The sequence below is a fragment of the Mytilus galloprovincialis genome, chromosome 7 (assembly GCF_965363235.1).
Source record: "Mytilus galloprovincialis chromosome 7, xbMytGall1.hap1.1, whole genome shotgun sequence".
NCBI lineage: Eukaryota > Metazoa > Mollusca > Bivalvia > Mytilida > Mytilidae > Mytilus > Mytilus galloprovincialis.
Genome location: NC_134844.1, coordinates 58,469,815 through 58,489,478, shown reverse-complemented (window position 1 = coordinate 58,489,478; position 19,664 = coordinate 58,469,815). Strand labels below are relative to the sequence as shown.

General features: G+C 31.2%; 1 protein-coding gene across 2 annotated transcripts in view; it reads left to right on the top strand.

The window, feature by feature from the left end:
- The window catches only part of LOC143083383 (uncharacterized), a 201,843-nt gene extending 189,217 nt beyond the window's left edge, over nt 1–12,626 (top strand). The window contains exons 1-3 of one of the 2 annotated variants that reach the window (XM_076259640.1): nt 7,079–7,224; nt 7,907–8,073; nt 10,854–12,626. In XM_076259640.1, coding sequence (XP_076115755.1) covers nt 10,865–12,556 — 1,692 coding nt within the window. In that variant the 5' untranslated portion in view covers nt 7,079–7,224; nt 7,907–8,073; nt 10,854–10,864 and the 3' untranslated portion in view covers nt 12,557–12,626. Of the gene's footprint in view, nt 1–7,078; nt 7,225–7,906; nt 8,074–10,853 lie in introns of those variants that run through there. The other variant, XM_076259639.1, reaches the window with a different exon arrangement.
- Nucleotides 12,627–19,664: the final 7,038 nt, after the last annotated feature.

The following is a 19,664-nucleotide window of genomic DNA, read 5'->3' as shown; positions in this document are numbered from 1 at the left end:
GTGCACTCAAATATTACTGACAGTAATTTTATAATGTAACAGTTTATTAAAACATGAAACTTATCTTCTGTATTATTATGAGAACAAAAATTACAAGTCCTCTGTGATCTTTCTGTAGGTTTGTTCTTATGTCGCTCTTTTTCCACTTGTAATTGGTGGGCATTTATGCGAAATTGTTTTGCCATTTGAAAATAACTTTTATAAGAAAATATGTATCTAGCTTTCTATAAACATTCACTACAAACCATTAAAGTCTGAAATGGACTATATCTGTACTCGACTGTAGTGATTTTTACTCGACCAGTCTGAATTGGACTGACTTTTACTTGACATTACTCGACCCCAGTCTGAACCATACTTGACTGTACTGAATCGTACTTGACCCTTATCTTTGCCGTTAAAAATAGTCTGAACTATTACTCGACCAGTCTGAAACAGTCTTAACCCATTCTTGACATGTACTCGACCTATTTGTCAAGTTTAAACCATACTTAACCAAAGGTCTGAAAAATACTCGACCAGTCTGAACCATACTAGACTAAAAACCCTCTACTTTTTTAACTGTTTAAATAAATTTCTTTTTAACTGACATATATAACAACAGCCAACAAAATTTATAAAAGATTTTAACCTTATAAAAGAAATATATCTCTGATTATATTTAGGATAATAAAAAATATATTATATATAACTTATATCAAAAAGGGATAAAATTAAATAAATGAATAAAATTATTTTTCTGATTAGTGGTGAAATATAAAGTATAACCTCTGCTTGGGGCAAACTAATAAATAAGATCACACCTGGTCAGAGGTATTAAATTCTAAATAACATTGATTCAAAATTGCAACATCCTGTTTAAATTAAATAACAAGGCCTTACGAATATACATGCATGTACTAGATAAGTAATACACGAATTTAAGAAAATAGGGCTTTCGTTTTACCTGTAAAACACACATGTACTGAGTTAATTAGAACATATTAAAGTGCTTTATGTATGCCATGTTAATTTGACAAAAAAATACCTAAATTAATTTAAAATTTTTTTTACTGTTACTTTGGAATACATTTCCTTTTTTAAAAAGGTTATCAAGGATTTGTATAGTAAATACAAATCCTTGGCTTAAGTTTATGGTGAAAATAGTCCAATTACCATAAAATACTTCCAAAATATTCATAAAATTTGAATAATATTGAAAACATAATTTAGTCACAATTTATTTTTTTTTAGATTATTTACCAGCTTGTTTTATTTATATTTTAAAAGTTGATATATATTATTATGTAAGTTTTGATTAATATTGAGTTGAAGTTATATTATGATTGATTATTGTGAAATTTTAATATAATACTGTATTGAATACATTTTTAATTTCAAGTTGTTGTTTAAATTTTTTTTTTATTAAAAAAAATCCTAAATTGATAAAATTCAATTAAAAGATACAAAGAATAGGTCTAGTTTGGTTAAGACTTGGTCGAATATGGTTCAGACTAGGTCGAGTATGGTTCAGACTAGGTCGAGTATGGTTCAGACTAGGTCGAGTACGGTTCAGACTAGGTCGAGTACAGTTTAGACTCGTATGAAACGGTTAAGTACTGGTCAAGTACACATTCAGACTGTTAAAATAGATATAGGAAGATGTGGTGTGAGTGCCAATGAGACAACTCTCCATACAAATAACAATTTAAAAAGTAAACCATTATAGGTTAAAGTACGGCCTTCAACACGGAGCTTTGGCTCACACCGAACAACAAGCTATAAAGGGCTATGTTAAGTATAGTTCAGACTACAGTCGAGTATTATCAAGGATATCTCAGACTAATTCAGACTGGTCGAGTAAAAATCAGTACAGTCGAGTACAGATATAGGCCATTTCAGACTTTTAATGGTTTGTAGTGATTATCATTGCAACTTGGTTTTATAGACAATGTCTTTAACTTTTTCATAGTAAGTTGTTTTAATCTATTAATTGAATAATCGATACAATATGGGTTTTTTTCAAGTCAAGCTTTTCTTGTATTAATTTAACAGAGGAATACCATGTCATAGTGTTATTTTCATGCATATTAATTTTGCATACAGAGTCTTCTTTCGATAAATTGGAGTTACAATTACATAATCTATGCATATAGCTTATCGTAGATATAACAATATCAAAATATATAGGAAATCTACCTAACTCTGATTGTCAACAACATTTGTAAAGCCTAAACTATGATTACAGAACTTTAAGTTCATTTTATCCGCAACTATTCTGGTATATTTTTTCAAGTACATTTGTAGCATCTTTTTACAAGATAAAGTGTCATGTTTGAACATTCCCAATATCTCTTAGCCATTCAAAATAATAGGTTTAATGGTATGATTAAAAGATGTAAATTTGTTTTAAAACTAGCATCTGAGCCAGATAAACATCTATTAGGTTTAAACGGATTCAAGATTTATTAAATATGTCGTCTTTTTATAATTAAATAGGCCAATTCACTGGAATATAGCTGCTAGGTATTTATATTTAGAAATAGTTTCATTTAATTCATTTTTAAAATAGAATGGTTCTTTTTGTCGACGAAACACGCGTCTGACGTATATGCGAAATTTCAATCCTGGTTTCTATGATGAGTTTATTTACAACCACTGGATTGATGCCACTGCTGGTGGAGATTTATTTCCCCGAGTGTATCACTAGCCCAGTAGTCAGCACTTCTGTGTTGACATGAGTTATCATTGATATGTTCATAGTTATAAATTGACTGTTGACAGAATTTAGAATTTTGAAATGCTGGGCCTTATCTACATTTGTACCTCAGGAATAGATTGCCTTGGCTGTATTTGGCAAAACTATGTTGGTCCTCAATGCTCTTCAACTTCGTACTTTATTTGGCCTTTTTGACTTTTTTATAAGTCGATCATCACTGATGAGTCTTTGTAGACGAAACGCGCGTCTGTTGTATATAGAAAATTTAAATCCTGATATATGATGAGTTTATCTTTTACATGTTTTATAAGACGTCATTTTATCTTTTATTAAGTTTTTTTTTAAGTTTACATTTAGGCACCAGGTATGATCACAGTATGATTCCAATACATTCAAGCGCTTTTGAAGTCCATATGCGGAATTAGAAAATACAATGACATCATCTACATACATAATACAGTATTAGACAGTCAATGCGACTATATATAGCTAGTACTAAGTTTTACACAATTTTGACATTTTAGTAAACTTTTTTTATCAACGTTCACTCCAATACATGTGTGTAATAAAATGGTAGAATTTTTCCCCAACGTCTGACTTGGGCTTTTTAATAAGGATACGTCGGTGTATCACAGTGTCAACAGCTCTTTTATAGTCATAAAAACAAGCATAACATTTACTTCCCATGCATTTGTTTTTTTCATTTATTAATCATTTGATTATAAACATGTGGTCTGTTGTCCTTGATTCATTTCTAAAGCCAGCTTGGCAATCAGTCAAAAATATTTCTCTTATCTAAATGGTTAGAAAGTCTTGTATATAACACAACATTAAATAACTTTCCAATAATAGAAATTATAACTAAACTCTGAAATTTTCAGTTTTTTTTTATATCTCCTGATTTGCGTATAGATATGCAGTATCATTCACATTTTAGTAAGCAGATTATTAAGTTGTTTAACAATTTCTAATTTAAACTTCCTTCTATTATTTTTTTTTTAAACTTTTTGAATTTTCTAAAATGTTTAAAATAGTTATTTCTTATATTACATGTGTTATTGTATGGATTTTCAGACAGATGTCTAGATTTAATATCTAATTCTCTCTTTTTATTGTGAAGATCTTCATCATACCATTTTTTCTCATTAATAGTTCCCTTTTTATATTTATTAGATTTTAATTTGAGTGACATTTTTTGCTGCCTTAATAGTAATGTTCTGCTATTCAGCAGCAGCAGAGTTAAAGTTTGATTTATCTTGATAATTGTTAGTTAGAAAAACATTAGTTTCAAGTTTACACGATGGGTGACATAGAGCATCTTGAAATTTTTCCTTACCTGGAAAATTTTGAGTACTTTCATTATTTTTTATATGCAGTTTGATTTTGAATGCCTTAATCGGTTAATTTCAAAATTACATATTAATGATAAACTAGGTGAGATTTAGGAATGTGTGTCAGATGTTCGGACTGCTTTTTATATAAGACTTCAATAGCTTATAAAAGGTCATTTACCAAAATTAAGCAATTTTTTTATTTCTTTTCTTTCGATTTAGGACCCAAAATTTACCAATGCAAATATTAGGTTGGTCCGTATGTTTTCTGTCTTAATGTCAAAAATAAACAAATTGCAATTCTTATTGAATGCTTTTCTGACTCTTTGTTTATCAATTCTAAATATTTGATTTCACCCTAACATTCTTAAGTACATCCTTAAGTAATGATTTGGAGACACTTTGGTTTTTTTTTATAGTCAATTGAATATAATTTAATTTTGGGTGTAACGCGTCTTCTGATAAGCTGACTATGTATAGTCTATCAGCTCAAAGACACAATGATACGTAGAAAATACACTGCTTCATTAAGATTTAAATTTGTATGTATATATATTTAGCAATAAATGTTTATAAAAGCCACTACTCGTGTTCTGTTTTGAAAGCAGCAGTAAAGCTTGGTCAAAACTACGGGTCTGGATTTGAAGCCACAGTTAAAAAAAAAATAATGGTACCAAGATTACTGTACCAGATGCGTAGTTTGATAAATAATGTCTCTTTAGTGGTGCTCGAAACCAAAAATACAAAACCTAATATTAACGTTGCAGAGCTGATTGTAAAACCATAAAAAAGACCTAACGTATTGCCAAATCCAGAACAGGAATCTGCTGCAGAGCTTGCACGAGGGAGAAATACTCAAGAGATTGCATGATGGAGATATATATTCTCTATTTATTATACTTTAAAAAATTATATTACATCAAGTTTAAATCAGACGATATCCGCATTATCATGCCAATACCTTATAAGTATGCATGCTACTGGGCTCGACCCAAGGCATGGCGATATTCTTTGTAACTAACAGTCCACAAGTGAAACACACTTCTCGGCTCTCGGCACTTGTTCTTACCGCCTATCGTTATTGCAGATAGGGACAGTTTTTCCTAATAGAAGCGGTCATGCTTTGAATAACTCAGGGAAACATTTTTTAAACTAAATAGTTGCTAGGAAACATGCATAGGTTTACTCTTACTTTCTTACTACTTTCCCTACATCCAACAAATCTACATCAGTCTTACTGTATTGAATATGGCTACATTAACCGATAAGCAATAATCAAGGCATTGTATAAATGTTTCTTATGGTGGTGGTATTCCACTTATTTTTAGTTGTCCGGCATTTTCTGAAAGTTACTTTTTAATACGGATTTAGCATGATTTAAAAAATATCCTTTAATTTAGATGACCATTCTTGTTTAGGATAAGCGTAAGGCCTTTCAAATCCATATGCATTGTTCAGATTCCTTGTCTTTATTTGTCTTTACTTTCGGTCATTTTAAGGGAATTTTATAATCTCTTAGAATGTGTGAATTAATGCTTGGACTTTCAAATAGTTTAGCCTCGCGCATCACTGAAAAGTGATTGGTTTTTGAAATGGGCACCTGGTGTTGTAACATTGGTATACAAGAGAGTATGACAACATTTAACAGCAAGAACAGAGAATAATGATGTAAATATAATGTATAGAGAAAAATGAGCCAAAACTTTAAAAGCATTCGTTGAACAGTTTGTTCATAAAAAATTGCACAGAAATAGGTTACGTGTCACTTTTCAATACGTTAAGAACCATGTTTTCTGGTTGATGTAATAGAAAATCATCAAAATATCGACCAAGGATCATAGCTCCTAAATACTTTCAGAAAAATACCAACACCCCCCTTTTCCCCCCTTCCCGCCTTGAAGTTAAATATTTCTAACTACGATTGAAAACAATTTGTACAAAGGTTTAAAAGATGTTGAACAGACACGACTCATGTACTTTTGAACGAAAACGACACAAAGTGGCATTAAGTGTCGATAGAATTTGAAATTCCCTTCAAATAATTAGTTCCGTATTACACCTAATACATTCACGTGAGTATTCATCAACTTCCTGATTAATCAGATGGAGAAAAGAATAGACCACATTAAGACGTAAGTTTTTGATTCTAGTCGATACTTCTAAGATTAAGTTTGGTTCCGTATGCGATCTGTTTCAAGGCAGAATTTCTGTCCCTATCCAACATACCGAGCTATTTCCAAAGCCAATTAACATTATCTAACCGGAGCATGTCTGGTAAATGTTTCCAAATTTATAATTGATTTTAAGGGCAATGGCTGTCAAATTCATGTTCACCGATTTGACTAATATTCAGGTACTTCAAATCTGACAAACAGACAAAATGTACCCTCTTTTTAAAATTTGGTGCAGTTTTTTTAAAATTCAAAATTTAAAGTCCAAAAGTGTTCTACAATGATCACCAGTTCTTCAGCTTTCATTTGATATCAAAAATACCTAAATATTCTACATATTTTGAATGTTACACTCATGCGTAGAAACTATTTTGTGTTAAATATGTACTACTGTCTGGTATGTTCTTTCTGGCCGGGCCTGAATTAGTGGTGTTACACCTTAAATGATTACACACTTTGACTAGTAACAAGTATATCAATTGTTACATGGAATATAGTTTCTGTTTATTAAGATTGATCCGGTACGGGACAGGACGTTGCGCTTTGTAATAGATAATTTGCGCTATCCTTTTGATAGACATTTGCACTAATCAATAATTAAGATATCTGCGGGTTATCAACATAACATGAAAATTCAGTAAATATTACGAACACACAAAACAACTATATCGTAGCTGACGGTAAAACATACTGGCAGGAAACTAGATAACAAATTTGAGGAAGCTATTATAATTGTCACAATGTCATAAATAACAGCCCTTCATCAATGTTTAACAAACATAATTAAGTACATTATGTGTGTATGTATATAACTATTGACATTATATCTTTCAAAGTAAATAAAATGCGTTCACTTATATTATATATGCAAATTTTAGAACCAAAATTGTATCGCTTGTAAATGCAATGATCCTTATTAAACAACAATGACATTTGATTTCCATCGGAACTTATATTTTTTATCACCAGATACAATCTTATGATAAAACATCTCCACATATCCGTTTCAGAATTTAAATATATTGTTATCTTTGAAGTATCATCCATTTATTATAAAAATATAAAAATGTAATAACTATACCTATGTGTGCAATCTTAGTACGTTTTGTACATTCCTGAAGTAAAATATAATTCATATTGATATTCAAACTTTGTTTCCCATTCTGAAAAGAAACAACTTTCTAAAAGTGTATATATTTTGATAAGGAAGTTTTACATGAATACTTGTCTTTTCATTCATAAAAACCTTTAGTCGAACACTCAAAAACTTAAAACTCAGGCTCATTTTATAAAAAAATATAACCACTTGATTTTTTTCTTTTATTTCCAGCGCAAAATTACAAAAACACCATACTCCAATAAAATTCAAAACGGTAAAAAGTCGATCCTTAAACAAATGACAAAATCAAATACTGAAGCATATTATAAGATGGGAAACAACTATTTTATTCCTGACTTCGTAAAGACATTTCCTTATGTAGAAAATGGTGGTTTGAACCGGGTTTAGCTCAATAAAACTCTTGAATGAAAGTTGCATAAAATTGTATGAAAACCACCAATTCCTTCAATTTTTAAAATTAATAAGTTTTTTCTTCAAAAAAAAAACCCTTAAACGATCGTCATACCAAATGGACAAAATGGCTGTTTTAACCCCCCTCCAATAATAACTCTGATATGAGTATTTTTAAATCGATTTTGTATTTCAGAGAAATAATAGATTATGAAAAGCATGGTAAAACAATCAAACAACCACATGAATTACATTCATTTGATTCTGTCAACTCAGTTACACCCTTTGTATAACTTATTGTTGTGTAGAGATCTATTGTTCTATTGTCAACAGCAATCATTACAGTACAAACAACAATAACTTGTGAGTAGGCATTTCAAATACTTTAAATTTGTCTATAAATTGTCAAAATAATATGCTTTTTGTATCTACAACTTCAGACTGGATTTTACCAATTAAATCTTTACAAAATTTAAATTGTACCACTTTTAACAATTTTATCTTTCTCATGAAAAGTAAGTTAATCGATGAAGTTCAGATTTCCGATGATATCCTATGATAAGTGTTCATTTCTTGTTTTCATAATTCTGATACGAAAACAAAAAAAGTTTATTATTTCATTGTGTCTTGTCTTTTTGTTTCATAAGAATTGATTTTCTACAGTTCAAAGTTCATGTGTAGCATTTTCTTATGTTACCGTTTTCGTAATGTGACATGCTTATGGCTCAATTAACACCTTTGATGGTCGTTATATTGTTGATCATTCGATCTCGATTTAATTCGTGTCATCAAACCGATTAATTGTGTGCAACAACTAAAATGTTTACTTTGCATTTCCTTCAATCAAAACTATTTGTAAGCATAGATGAATCTGCTCTTCTATTTCTTTATAAATTTTTAAAATTATTTTATTAGTACTATTAAGAATGTTATTTGTATTGAAAAACTAACACGTGAGTAATGAACAACTTATTTTGCATAACAGAATATGATTAATTTTACGAATTATCGTTTTTGAATTCTTCGATTTTTTTTTCTTCAGCTACTAAATTCACAATTTAAGAACCTACGAACATTTAACTTTTGCGCAGACCGTTTATATTGATACCGACGGATAAAAGTAATTTCCTAATACGTGTTTAATTGGCAAAATAATAATGTAATATGAGTGATACAGGTTTTTTCCTAATAATTATAAAATATTCCTTATATTTTGCTTACAGTGGTTAGCCATCAATCATGTCAATAGCACATACACTTCTTACGTGAAAAGACTATCTATAATAACCCCTCATCCTTATCATTTTCTTTTCCTCTTGGTGGTTTTTCTTAGTTATGTTTTTTTCACCACCTCTTTCACTAAACATACTTTAATTCTATATATCAGAGATAATATATAAATATTTAAAAAAAAAAAAAAAAAAAAATGTTGGAAAATCAAGGTTCGAGATTTCATTGTTTTTTTCAATACATTCAATTTATGTGCTCCATTTGTCTATTTAATTTGTAAACAGAAAGTTCCCAATTAGTACCAATTTTTAAGAAAAACAGGTTTACTGAGTTATAATTAGTTATCAAAGGTACCAGGATTATAATTTAGTACGCCAGACGCGCGTTTCGTCTACATAAGACTCATCAGTGACGTTCATATCAAAATATTTAAGCCAAGCTAGAACAAAGTTGAAGGACATTGAGGATCCAAAATTCCAAAAAGTTATGCCAAATATGCCTCAGGTAATCTATGCCTGGGATAAGAAAATCCTTAGTTTTTCGAAAAAAAAACAGGAAATTTATAAAAATGACCACATTATTGATATTCATGTCTACACCGAAGTGTTGACTACTGGGCTGGTGATACCCTCGGGGACGAAACGTTATATCCCTATTCACTGTCATTTTCCATACTTACCTTAACACATTGTTGGGCCATGTTTGGTTTTGCATGGTAAAGTTTAGACACGGACGGTTAAGTTCTTCACATAAATACATACATAGTAAAACTGCAGATTCTAAAAGTCTATCCAATTCAATAATCTCTACAATTAATAAAGGAAAACAATGTAACCAAAAGTTGAATAACAAATAACAAAAATACTGGACTCCAAGGAAAATTCAAATCTGAAAGTCCCCCTATACATGTTATAAAATGGCAAAATTAAAAGCTTTAACACATCAAAATAACGGAAAACAACTGCCACACTCCCGTCTTCGCACAGGTATTTTTTCATGTAGAAATTCCATTAATTCTTTATCAACAAGGATGAGGCTGCATATTTACACATTTCACCTTTACATGACCTTGCGGACTGCTTTTTACATCACAACTAGATGGACGGGGGAAGTTCATATTTCGCAATACCAGTCGATCATTAACTAGCTCTGGAAAATATCAAGTACTTAAAAGGGAGTTAAAACACTTCAATAGTGATTTTCACATTTTGCTTTGTTGTAGCTTATATCATAACACAAAAGACATTAAGTGCGACAAAGATGACCAACACACCTATATATTTACAGAAATGCTTTTTCGGTTAAAATCTTGAACAAACTCTTTATAATATATAATGCATTTACTACTTTTAAATTCTTTGCAAACAAAATGATAGACGAAACTGTAAAAGGCCATAATGATCGGCTAAACAAATTATCTACAAGATTTTGTGTATATCTTGAACCATCATCTGACTCATTTCATGTGTAAAACACAATATTAGTCCTTATCATGACTTGTTTACTGTAACTTCAGTACGAGAGTACTCTCACAGTTTTATTGAATTCGTGCTCCAAAAGATCAATTTTACCAGCGTATTGATTCGTGATAAATTCTGATACAATCAAGATTATATGTCAGTTCGAATGCCAAATGTCAAGATACGATACAAATCATTGAACCTGGATATTAGTTATCCGAAATATTTAATATTTGTCCATTATTTTTTTATGTTATACCTTTTAGTTTTTAGATTTGCTTACTATATATTATATTTTGCAGTTTACTGTATCATATTTGTATGATAAATTTCCATCAAGATTAATTGTAGGCTATTATTGCGACATGTAATATTTCATACTGTATATACTTTATATTATATAATAATACAATGATAATTATAATTGATTATATGGTATTGATTTGTTTTTAGACTCGTGTTTCATGGCGACTTCCTCTCAAAGTTGTGGTGTTTGTGACCTCCGACTGATCACCAAGCCGTGCGTTGTTTGGTGTACAGAATGTGATGAAGGACTATGTAAGGAATGTCATGAACACCATAGTTTGTCCAAGGCGTCGAGGAGCCATAGTGTGATATCATTTACCGATTACCAAAAATTACCAAGCGATGTACTTAAGATCACTCAATACTGTAGCAAACACAATAAAAAGTTTGAAATGTTTTGCCAGAAACATGAACGTCTTTGCTGCAGCAAATGTATAGTAGATTCACATAAAGAATGTCGCGATATCGTCGATTTAGATGACGTTATTAAGAATTACGAAACACCAAATGCCCTGTCTGAAATTGAGAAAACATATGTCGAAGTGGCAGCAAATCTACAAAAAGTTCGCAAGCATCAACAGGACAATAGGTCGACTCTGAAAGAAAAAAGAAAGGAAATTGAGAAAGAAATTAAGGAGACTAGAATGGAGATCAACAATCATCTCGACAAATTACAAGAAGATTTAATGAAACAGTTATATGCGATCGAGGAAAAAGAAAACTTGAAAATTGGTCAGTTATTGTCAGCATTAGAAAAGAAAGAAAAAGAAGTAGCAGATTGTCAGAGAAACATAACGAACATCAAACAACATGCAACAAACCTTCAGATGTTCCTTTCAGTGAAGCAAATCGAAGAAGACGTCTCTAGCAAAGATAAATTCCTGCACTCATTATTTGAAGGTGAGGATTTGAACGAGCATTTTTGGGAATTTGAAATAAATGGAGTTTTTCAGAAGATCATGTTTGATATTAAAAGTTTTGGAGAAGTGCATATTAAAGAACAACCTGCCGATATTGTTCTAAGCAGAAAGAAAACTAAAGAAGCCCAGATAATAGTACCGATCGTTCAAACAAGATCTATTGAAAACATTAAAATGAAGATACACAAGAAAATAAACCTGCAAGGGAAATGGATTTATGGATGTTGCATGCTGCCAGATGGTAGATTGGTGTTTACTTACAACCGTGAAGGGAAAGTGAGAGTATTCAACGATCAAGGATCAAAAGAATTTGAGATGAAGATACCATGTGGAGCGTTTGATATAGTATACATCAGTAATGACAATACATTGGTTGTTACATCCGGCGAATCAGATAAGCAATATCTGACCATTATAGATCTGGAGAGGAAAAAAATTAAGAAAACAATTTCACTGAGTTCGGATAACTATGGCATAGTATTGATGGACAATCAACTGATTTATTCCGCCTTCAACAAAGGTATAAGAATGATAAATCTGTACGACGAGACTTTCAGCGACATAGTCCAAGAAGAAATGGCCAGTGAAGGTTACATTGCCACATTTAAAGACAACATTTATCATACACACAGACTAAATCACACTGTGACATGTTATAATGTACAAGGTGAAAAACAATGGACATTCAAAAATGAAATCATTCTGAATAATCCTCTTGGTATTGATGTAGATAGTGATGGTAATGTGTACGTGGCTGGTATTCATTCGAACAATGTTGTTGTAATCTCTAATGATGGACAAATGTATCGAGAGCTTTTGGAAGGAAGTGATGGTTTTCGATATCCCATCGCACTTCGTTATTATGGAAATAAGAAACAATTGCTAGTGGCAAATATTCACAACGAGGCTCGACTGTTTGATTTGATTTAAAGTGTTTACATTTAAAACTTTCCTCGTTTTTGGTTCATCTTGCGGTATGTTTATAAACGACGATATTGAAGGCCGTGTTGTATTTAATCCGTTTTTTCTTCACAGAATGAGAAGCATTATAATTATGTTAATTTGCAAATAGACTATGGAACCTTTCAAATGTGAAAAAAAAACTAATTTTTATCTCTTTTGCTTAACACTAGAATAGTTCTGTTCTTAACATCATTAAATTTTTATACAATGTAGGTGTTAACTATATAAAGGTTTGGGTGATTAAGAGAATCGATGGATCTACTGTATTGACATGTTAAAAGTCTAAAAAGGCTCCCAATCAAAACCATATGTAAAAACCTTAAAGTAGCATTTCAGTTCTTGAAATGGTAAATCAAACACAATGAAACTTCAATGTTATGCCTCCTGTCATGTTCCAATGTGGCCTTCGTCTTTGGAATTTTGAAACTAGTTACGGTAACAATGGAGATAGCAAAAATAAAAAAATAAAAGATCTGCTCCAAACTTACTGAAACATTATACAAATATGTACTGACATGTGTAAATGAGTCATTTAAGTTGGTATTTCCAAATTGGTCACTTTTGCCAAGGAAAGAAATAAAAACGTGTTAAATGTTAAAATGTTCCAAAAACTCTGAAAATATAAATAAAAAGATGCATTATCTTGAATATACTGTTTCCATTTGAATGGCTGCCGCTTACCGGCAATCTGTTCGGGTGGCATCCAAATTTTTAAAATTACACAAAAAAAAATGCATCAAAGATTATTGTGATTTGAAATTACAGTCCAAGGCTACGTTTATTCGCTTTTGATCATGATCCTACACACATTAGGTTTTGTGATCTTTTTATTTTTTGAGACAATAAGGGTCCCATAACTTTTTAGTTTGTCATCTTTTTTGGTGTTCTCGGATATTGTTGTCACCACTGAGTGAAATACATTTAAAAGAAGGATGATATGATGTATTTCAAAGATGTGCTATAAGTACATGTTTTACATAACCTAACAATGATTTAATATTCGACAATTGTTTTTCATCAAGTGATTTATTTTTTTTTTGAATTGTAAGATAAGTAAGCAGTAAAAGAAGGGCGAAATTTACCAGAGGGACATTCAAACTCATAGATGAAACAAACTGACAACTTCATGGCTAAACAAGACAACGACAAGCAGACACACGATACAACATAGAAAAATAAAGACTGATCAACACTAACCCCACCAAAACTGGGGGTGATCTCATGGGCTGAAGGGTATGCAGATTTAAATGTTATGTATCAAGTCAGAAATATGGCAGTTGTTATCTCATAGATCGTTTCTATGAATGTTGCATTTTCGTTTGTTTTTTTGTTGCACTTCTGTGTTTTGTTCTGTTGTTTCGTTATTTTCCTCTTACAGTTGATGTGTTTCCGTCAGTTTTAGTTTGTAATCCCGGTTTTGTTTCTCTTAATCGATTTATGACCTTTGATTAGCGGTAAACTACATTTACTGTTGCCTTTTTTATCACTTAAGATCAAAGAAACAGGGTTAATCGAGACTGTTCCTCTTAATTGTTAGAATGCATTTCAAGGTTACATCTTTAAAAAATTGAAACGGTTCTAACGATAAATGACACGGTATTCGCTGGCGACACATGCTTATTGGGTTTAGTGGATTCTGTAAGATCCCATGCGGATTTATAATTCAAATAGTAAATTCAAGACAATATTCGTATTTTATTTATTTACCGATATACTCGATTGTATACACGACTTTAAAACACCTTCCTTGTCCGAAGTAAGAAACCCTGGTGAACAGTAGTTGTAGTTTGTTGCTGAGGTTCATATGTGTCATATGTTTCTCGTTTTAAAATATATAAGAACGTTGGTTTTCTCGTTTGAATAGTTTTACATCTTTAGGGCCATTGTTACCTAGAATGGTTTTTCGTTTACAAATTGTGCCGTGGATGGAGAGTTGTATCATCGGCACTCATACCGCATTTTCTTGTATCTTTTTCATGTATATATTTTTCTACTTTTAACAATTAATTGTATTTTCTTCTTTAGTTTTGCAGTTTCAAATTGGTAAGTAATAAGAAATTATGGTTTCAAAATAACCATGATGTTGTTTCAACTGTTCTTGGACAAATTTTAAGATAAGTAAGCAGTGTGGGTATTGATATAAAAATATGCAAACATCACGAAAAAGGTGTTGCTGCTCCAATTCGATTATATAAACGTTTTTGTATAAGATATTATTAATATCTTTCGAAATGTTCACTTGAATCGTGTAGTCCGTTTGAACACATACGGATCTAAAATTTAAATTGCCTATTCCAGAAAGTGTTTTTTTCATCCCGTCAGTAAATTGATTATGAGTTTAACTTTTTTTACAGATACATATATCAATCAAATGGGTTTTTCTTTAACAATTCTATATTGTAATTTCTTCATTTGGAATAGTAAATTACGCTTTTTCGTTTATTCATAAAATTTTCAAAGGGTGTGTTGGAATTAGCACATAAACCATGCTAAGTATAAACTGTAAGATTAATACAATTAAAAACATATCGAAATGTTTGATAAATGTATTTGAATGGTAAGGCTGAATGGAATTGATGTTAGAACATTTCATACCGTCATTTCAAATATCTAACAAAACGTTATGTTTATAAAATGTGAGTACTTTAGTAACACTGCAAAAATACTTTAACAAATCTACTAGCATAATGAAAAATGTACGGTATACACCAATGCGAAGTAAGCTAAGTGACACAGTTAATCAAAACACAAAGAAATTTTGTAAGTAAAATTTTTGTTCCAGACAATACCTTAAAACTCTAAGACGATTGGCTATGTCGCTTTGTTTTATATTAGAAGTAAAAACAAATTTAAAAATGAATAAATCAGCTACGAAAAACAGTCATGAATTGTTATAAAGAAATAGTGCGAAATAACTTAAATTGATTAATATAGTAATATTACGCAAGTCAGGATAAGTTATCTAGACTTGTCCATATTTTTAAAAGATATTACACTTTTCAAACTATGAAATCAGACATAGCTGTAAACGACGATAAAGGCGATAAAAACCATTGGCATTCTGCAATCATTTAAAAAAAAAATGTATTTTGAATAGTCTTAAGACAAACATATCCTAATAGGTTAACCAGAAAATATGCAAGCTATATTTTTGATATAATGTTGTATATTGAGTTTTCATGACCTCAATTTGTTGAAAAAAGTAAATACAAAAGCAAATTGATCTGTAAAAATACTATCAAAATGGGTAAGTGCATGGCAGTGTTATTCTTGACTATTATTTGAAGTATAAATTCTTTACTCATGGGACAATTTGAACAAGACACTGGAAGAAAAGAGGTTCAACTGAACGAGGGTAAATTTTTGTTCACCTGTTACTGAAAAAAATGTAATTTAAAATTGATGATTACCAAAACTTACCAACAGCGGTTCTTCAAATTGCACAATCTTGCAGGAAACATAACCAAAAGAATCAAATATTTTGTAAAAAACATGACTGTCCATGCTACAAGAAATGTATTGTCGCAGAACACAACGAATGTAAAGATATTGTTGATATAGATAACGTCATCAAAAACGTGAAATCATCAATTGCTTTCAATGAAATTCAGCTTACCCTTTCTAGTATGATCGAGTACATTGAAAGAGTCAAGAAAGATCGTGAAGAAAATTTACTTTCCATAAAAAACAAAAAAAACAAAATTGAGACCAAAATACTGCAGGTAAGGGTAGCAATTAACAAAAATTTTGACAGCAGTCGTTAACTGAAGCAATGAATTGAATCATTGATAAAGAAATTAGAAATATTCGTCTATTACTGAAATAAGTTGAGAAGAATAAAAAAGATATTAATGAATTGCAATCAAACCATTTGAAGAAAAAAAGCAGCACGCCTCAGAAGTACAGACGTTTCTTATTTTGAAACAAATTAAACGTGATATTGCTAAAACGGAAGAATCTGTACAATCTATCAATAAAAGCGGAAGTCTGAGCCGTCATATTTTTTCTTTGACGTTTGACACATCTTTTGAAAAATTTACCAGCATTGTTAAAACATTCGGAAAAGTTAAAGAGACGAGACCAAATAATATCCCCTTTTTAAGGCAGAAGGATAAACCATCCCAGTTGCTGATTCCTATACCAGCCAAGTCTATAGACGACTTCAAAACACTTATGTTGGTCCAGTCCATCAATACGTATAGTAATAACGTTAGCGGTTGTATAATGCTTCCGGATGGTAGAATGGTGTTTACATGTTACCATTTAGGTTATGTAATAGTAGTCAATCAAGATGGATCGAAAGACTTTGAAATTAAAACAGGAACTGCTTTTGATGTTGTGGATGTAGTCGATAATGTTATAGCTGTAACCTCTGGTTATTACTCACAGTGTTTTTCTTTGATAGATATAGAATCAAAGAATGTAAAGAAAACATTGAATTTTTCGCTACATTGAAGACCTGTTGGTGACCTTCTGCTGTTGTTTTTTTCTATGATCGGGTTGTTGTCTCTTTGGCACATTCCCCATTTCCATACTCAATTTTATTGAATGTTGGTTCCGGTAATGACGGCATGGCACTTAAAGATAAAGAGTTGATATAATGTGGAAGAAAGGAAGGGTTGAAGAAAATTAGTTTGAGTGATGGTTCTCTAAGCATAATCATAAATTCAAACCTAAATGATTGGTCGTATGTAGGTACATTCATAATATATACAGTCCCTGTCACAAACACAGTCACATGCGCAAGTATGCAAGGACAAGTAATATGGGAATTAAAGGATGCAACAAACTGAAGTATCCAGTTGGTATATCTGTTGACAATGATGGTAATGTGTATTTGATAGGGCGTGATTTTCACAATGTGGTAGTTATCTCCACTGATGGGCAACGTCATATACAAATATTACCTGTAAGAGACGGTATTAAAGAGCCTTGCGCTTTGCACTTTGATCTATTAACTAACAAGTTGTTAGTTGCAAATGTCAACGGAAAGTCATTTTAATATGACGTTAAATACTAGTAGTACATAAATCGTATCTGTATAACGCTAGATTATGATGTTCATTGGCAAACTCTCCCCATGTGTTTTAGTGATTTACTTAACACCTTGCAGGCAGATATATATATTACATTTTGTATCCTCGACATTATATATAACTTTTCTTATTGACACAGTTGATTCTTGTCATTATCAAAAGTAAAATCACAAAAATACCGAAATGATCAAAAGCTCAAACACATCAAATGAATGGATAACAACTGTAATTTTTCTGACTGTGTAAGGCATTTTCTTATGTAGAAAATGGTAGATTAAACCTAGTTTTATAGCTGGCTAAACCTCTCACTTATATGACAGTCGCTAAAACCACACCTCTCCAAATAAGAAATTTAAAAAAAAAACTGAACTGAATGGATTTGAATTGCATTGACACAGTTCAAATGTATTATTCAATGAATGACATAATTCTATTACAAACAGCTGCATGAATCTATATGTGTTCAATGTTTGTCGTAGTGATTGTTGTAGGTTTTTTAATGATAGAATCTCATTGGTTATTCTGTATTTGACGTTTGAACTGTTGTTCGTATAAAATGGAAATTAGAGCGCCTGTGTGTATTGTGGTTTCGATTTCGATTGATGAAAACAAGGATGGATGAAATTGCACATAAGCAAACAGCTTTTATTCTTCTTGTTCTTCTACATTTCAGAATTTAGTTTGAACACAGAGGCGGATTTAGGGGGGGGGGGCAGGTTGCTTATATGGGGAATCACTGAAGCGTGACTGGAGCGGGCCCCCTCTTAGGTCAGTCAGTGGGCCCCCACTTATGAAAATTTCTGGATCCGCCACTGGAACAAAATTGTTAATATAAGGAATAAAAAAGACTTTACAAGTTTATAGATTTGGAATGAAATCTTAATTGCGTCTTTTCTGTCGACAAAATCTGCACTGTTTGCTAATAAATGTGATTGAGTTTACAAATGCTTATTTGGCAGTAAAATGCAATTTTTCAAAGCTAGTTATAAACTTGATATTTCAATTTAGTTTTATTTTTCTCGGTAGTCCGGAAAAATACATACAGTCACAATGTTTGTATAAGAGGTACATATGCAATTAATATTTCATTACATATTCATAACTACAAAGCTTGGTCAACATCTGTTCAAATGTTTACTACTTAGGACACGGCAAATATATTGACATAATCCACATTGATACACTACAACAAACCAAAACGAAAAACTTTCTGTTCTTTCGTGAAATATATTGTTACACCGCTGAATAAATATTACCTGTATTCTCCGGAATAATAATGCCTCAATGATTATCTTTTTCCAAAACTTAGACTTTCTCATACTGACGCTGATTTTGTTCAGATCTTTCTGTTTTGCCATTGTACACATTTAAAATCTGCCGCAATTAAAGTTTCTTAATATTATCTATTTTTGGAAAAAATGTTGCATGTAGGGAGAATCACGTTCTTTCCGGTTAACAATTTACTCTTATTCCATGGTATGTATTGGTAAGGTAGAATTTCAACGTCTTTGGTTTGATGTAAAAGAAATACTAATAACAACCTTAAATCGGCATTCCTTCACGGCTTATTTTATTATATATGACCAATTGCCAGGTTTATTTATAATTCTTGTGTCCTACTTTCGTTTTGAACTGGGCTCGTACAATGTCGTATGCAAACACATCTAAGTTTTTCCTTAAAGTTAGATTTCACTTAGTACTCTTTAGATAACGTAAAATTCTTCTATAGTATGCATAAAATAACTGAAATTTTCGATTAAGTGAAAAATAATTAAATCGGAACCTCTCATAATTACTAATAACCTTTAAGGTTCACGTCGTCCCTTTGGCTAAAATGGCCGTATTTTCACCTTACTCTGAGTACAAACAAACCTGATATCTGTAAAATTTTTAAGGCATAGCATGCCCTTGATAAATAAATTTCAAATATGTTTCATGCTTTAGAAAAATAAAAACTTACCAGGATTTTGCAGTGCACTTTTTTCATTCCACCAGAAAGTGCCACAATAGGTTTGAGAACTTCCCCACAGGTAATAATT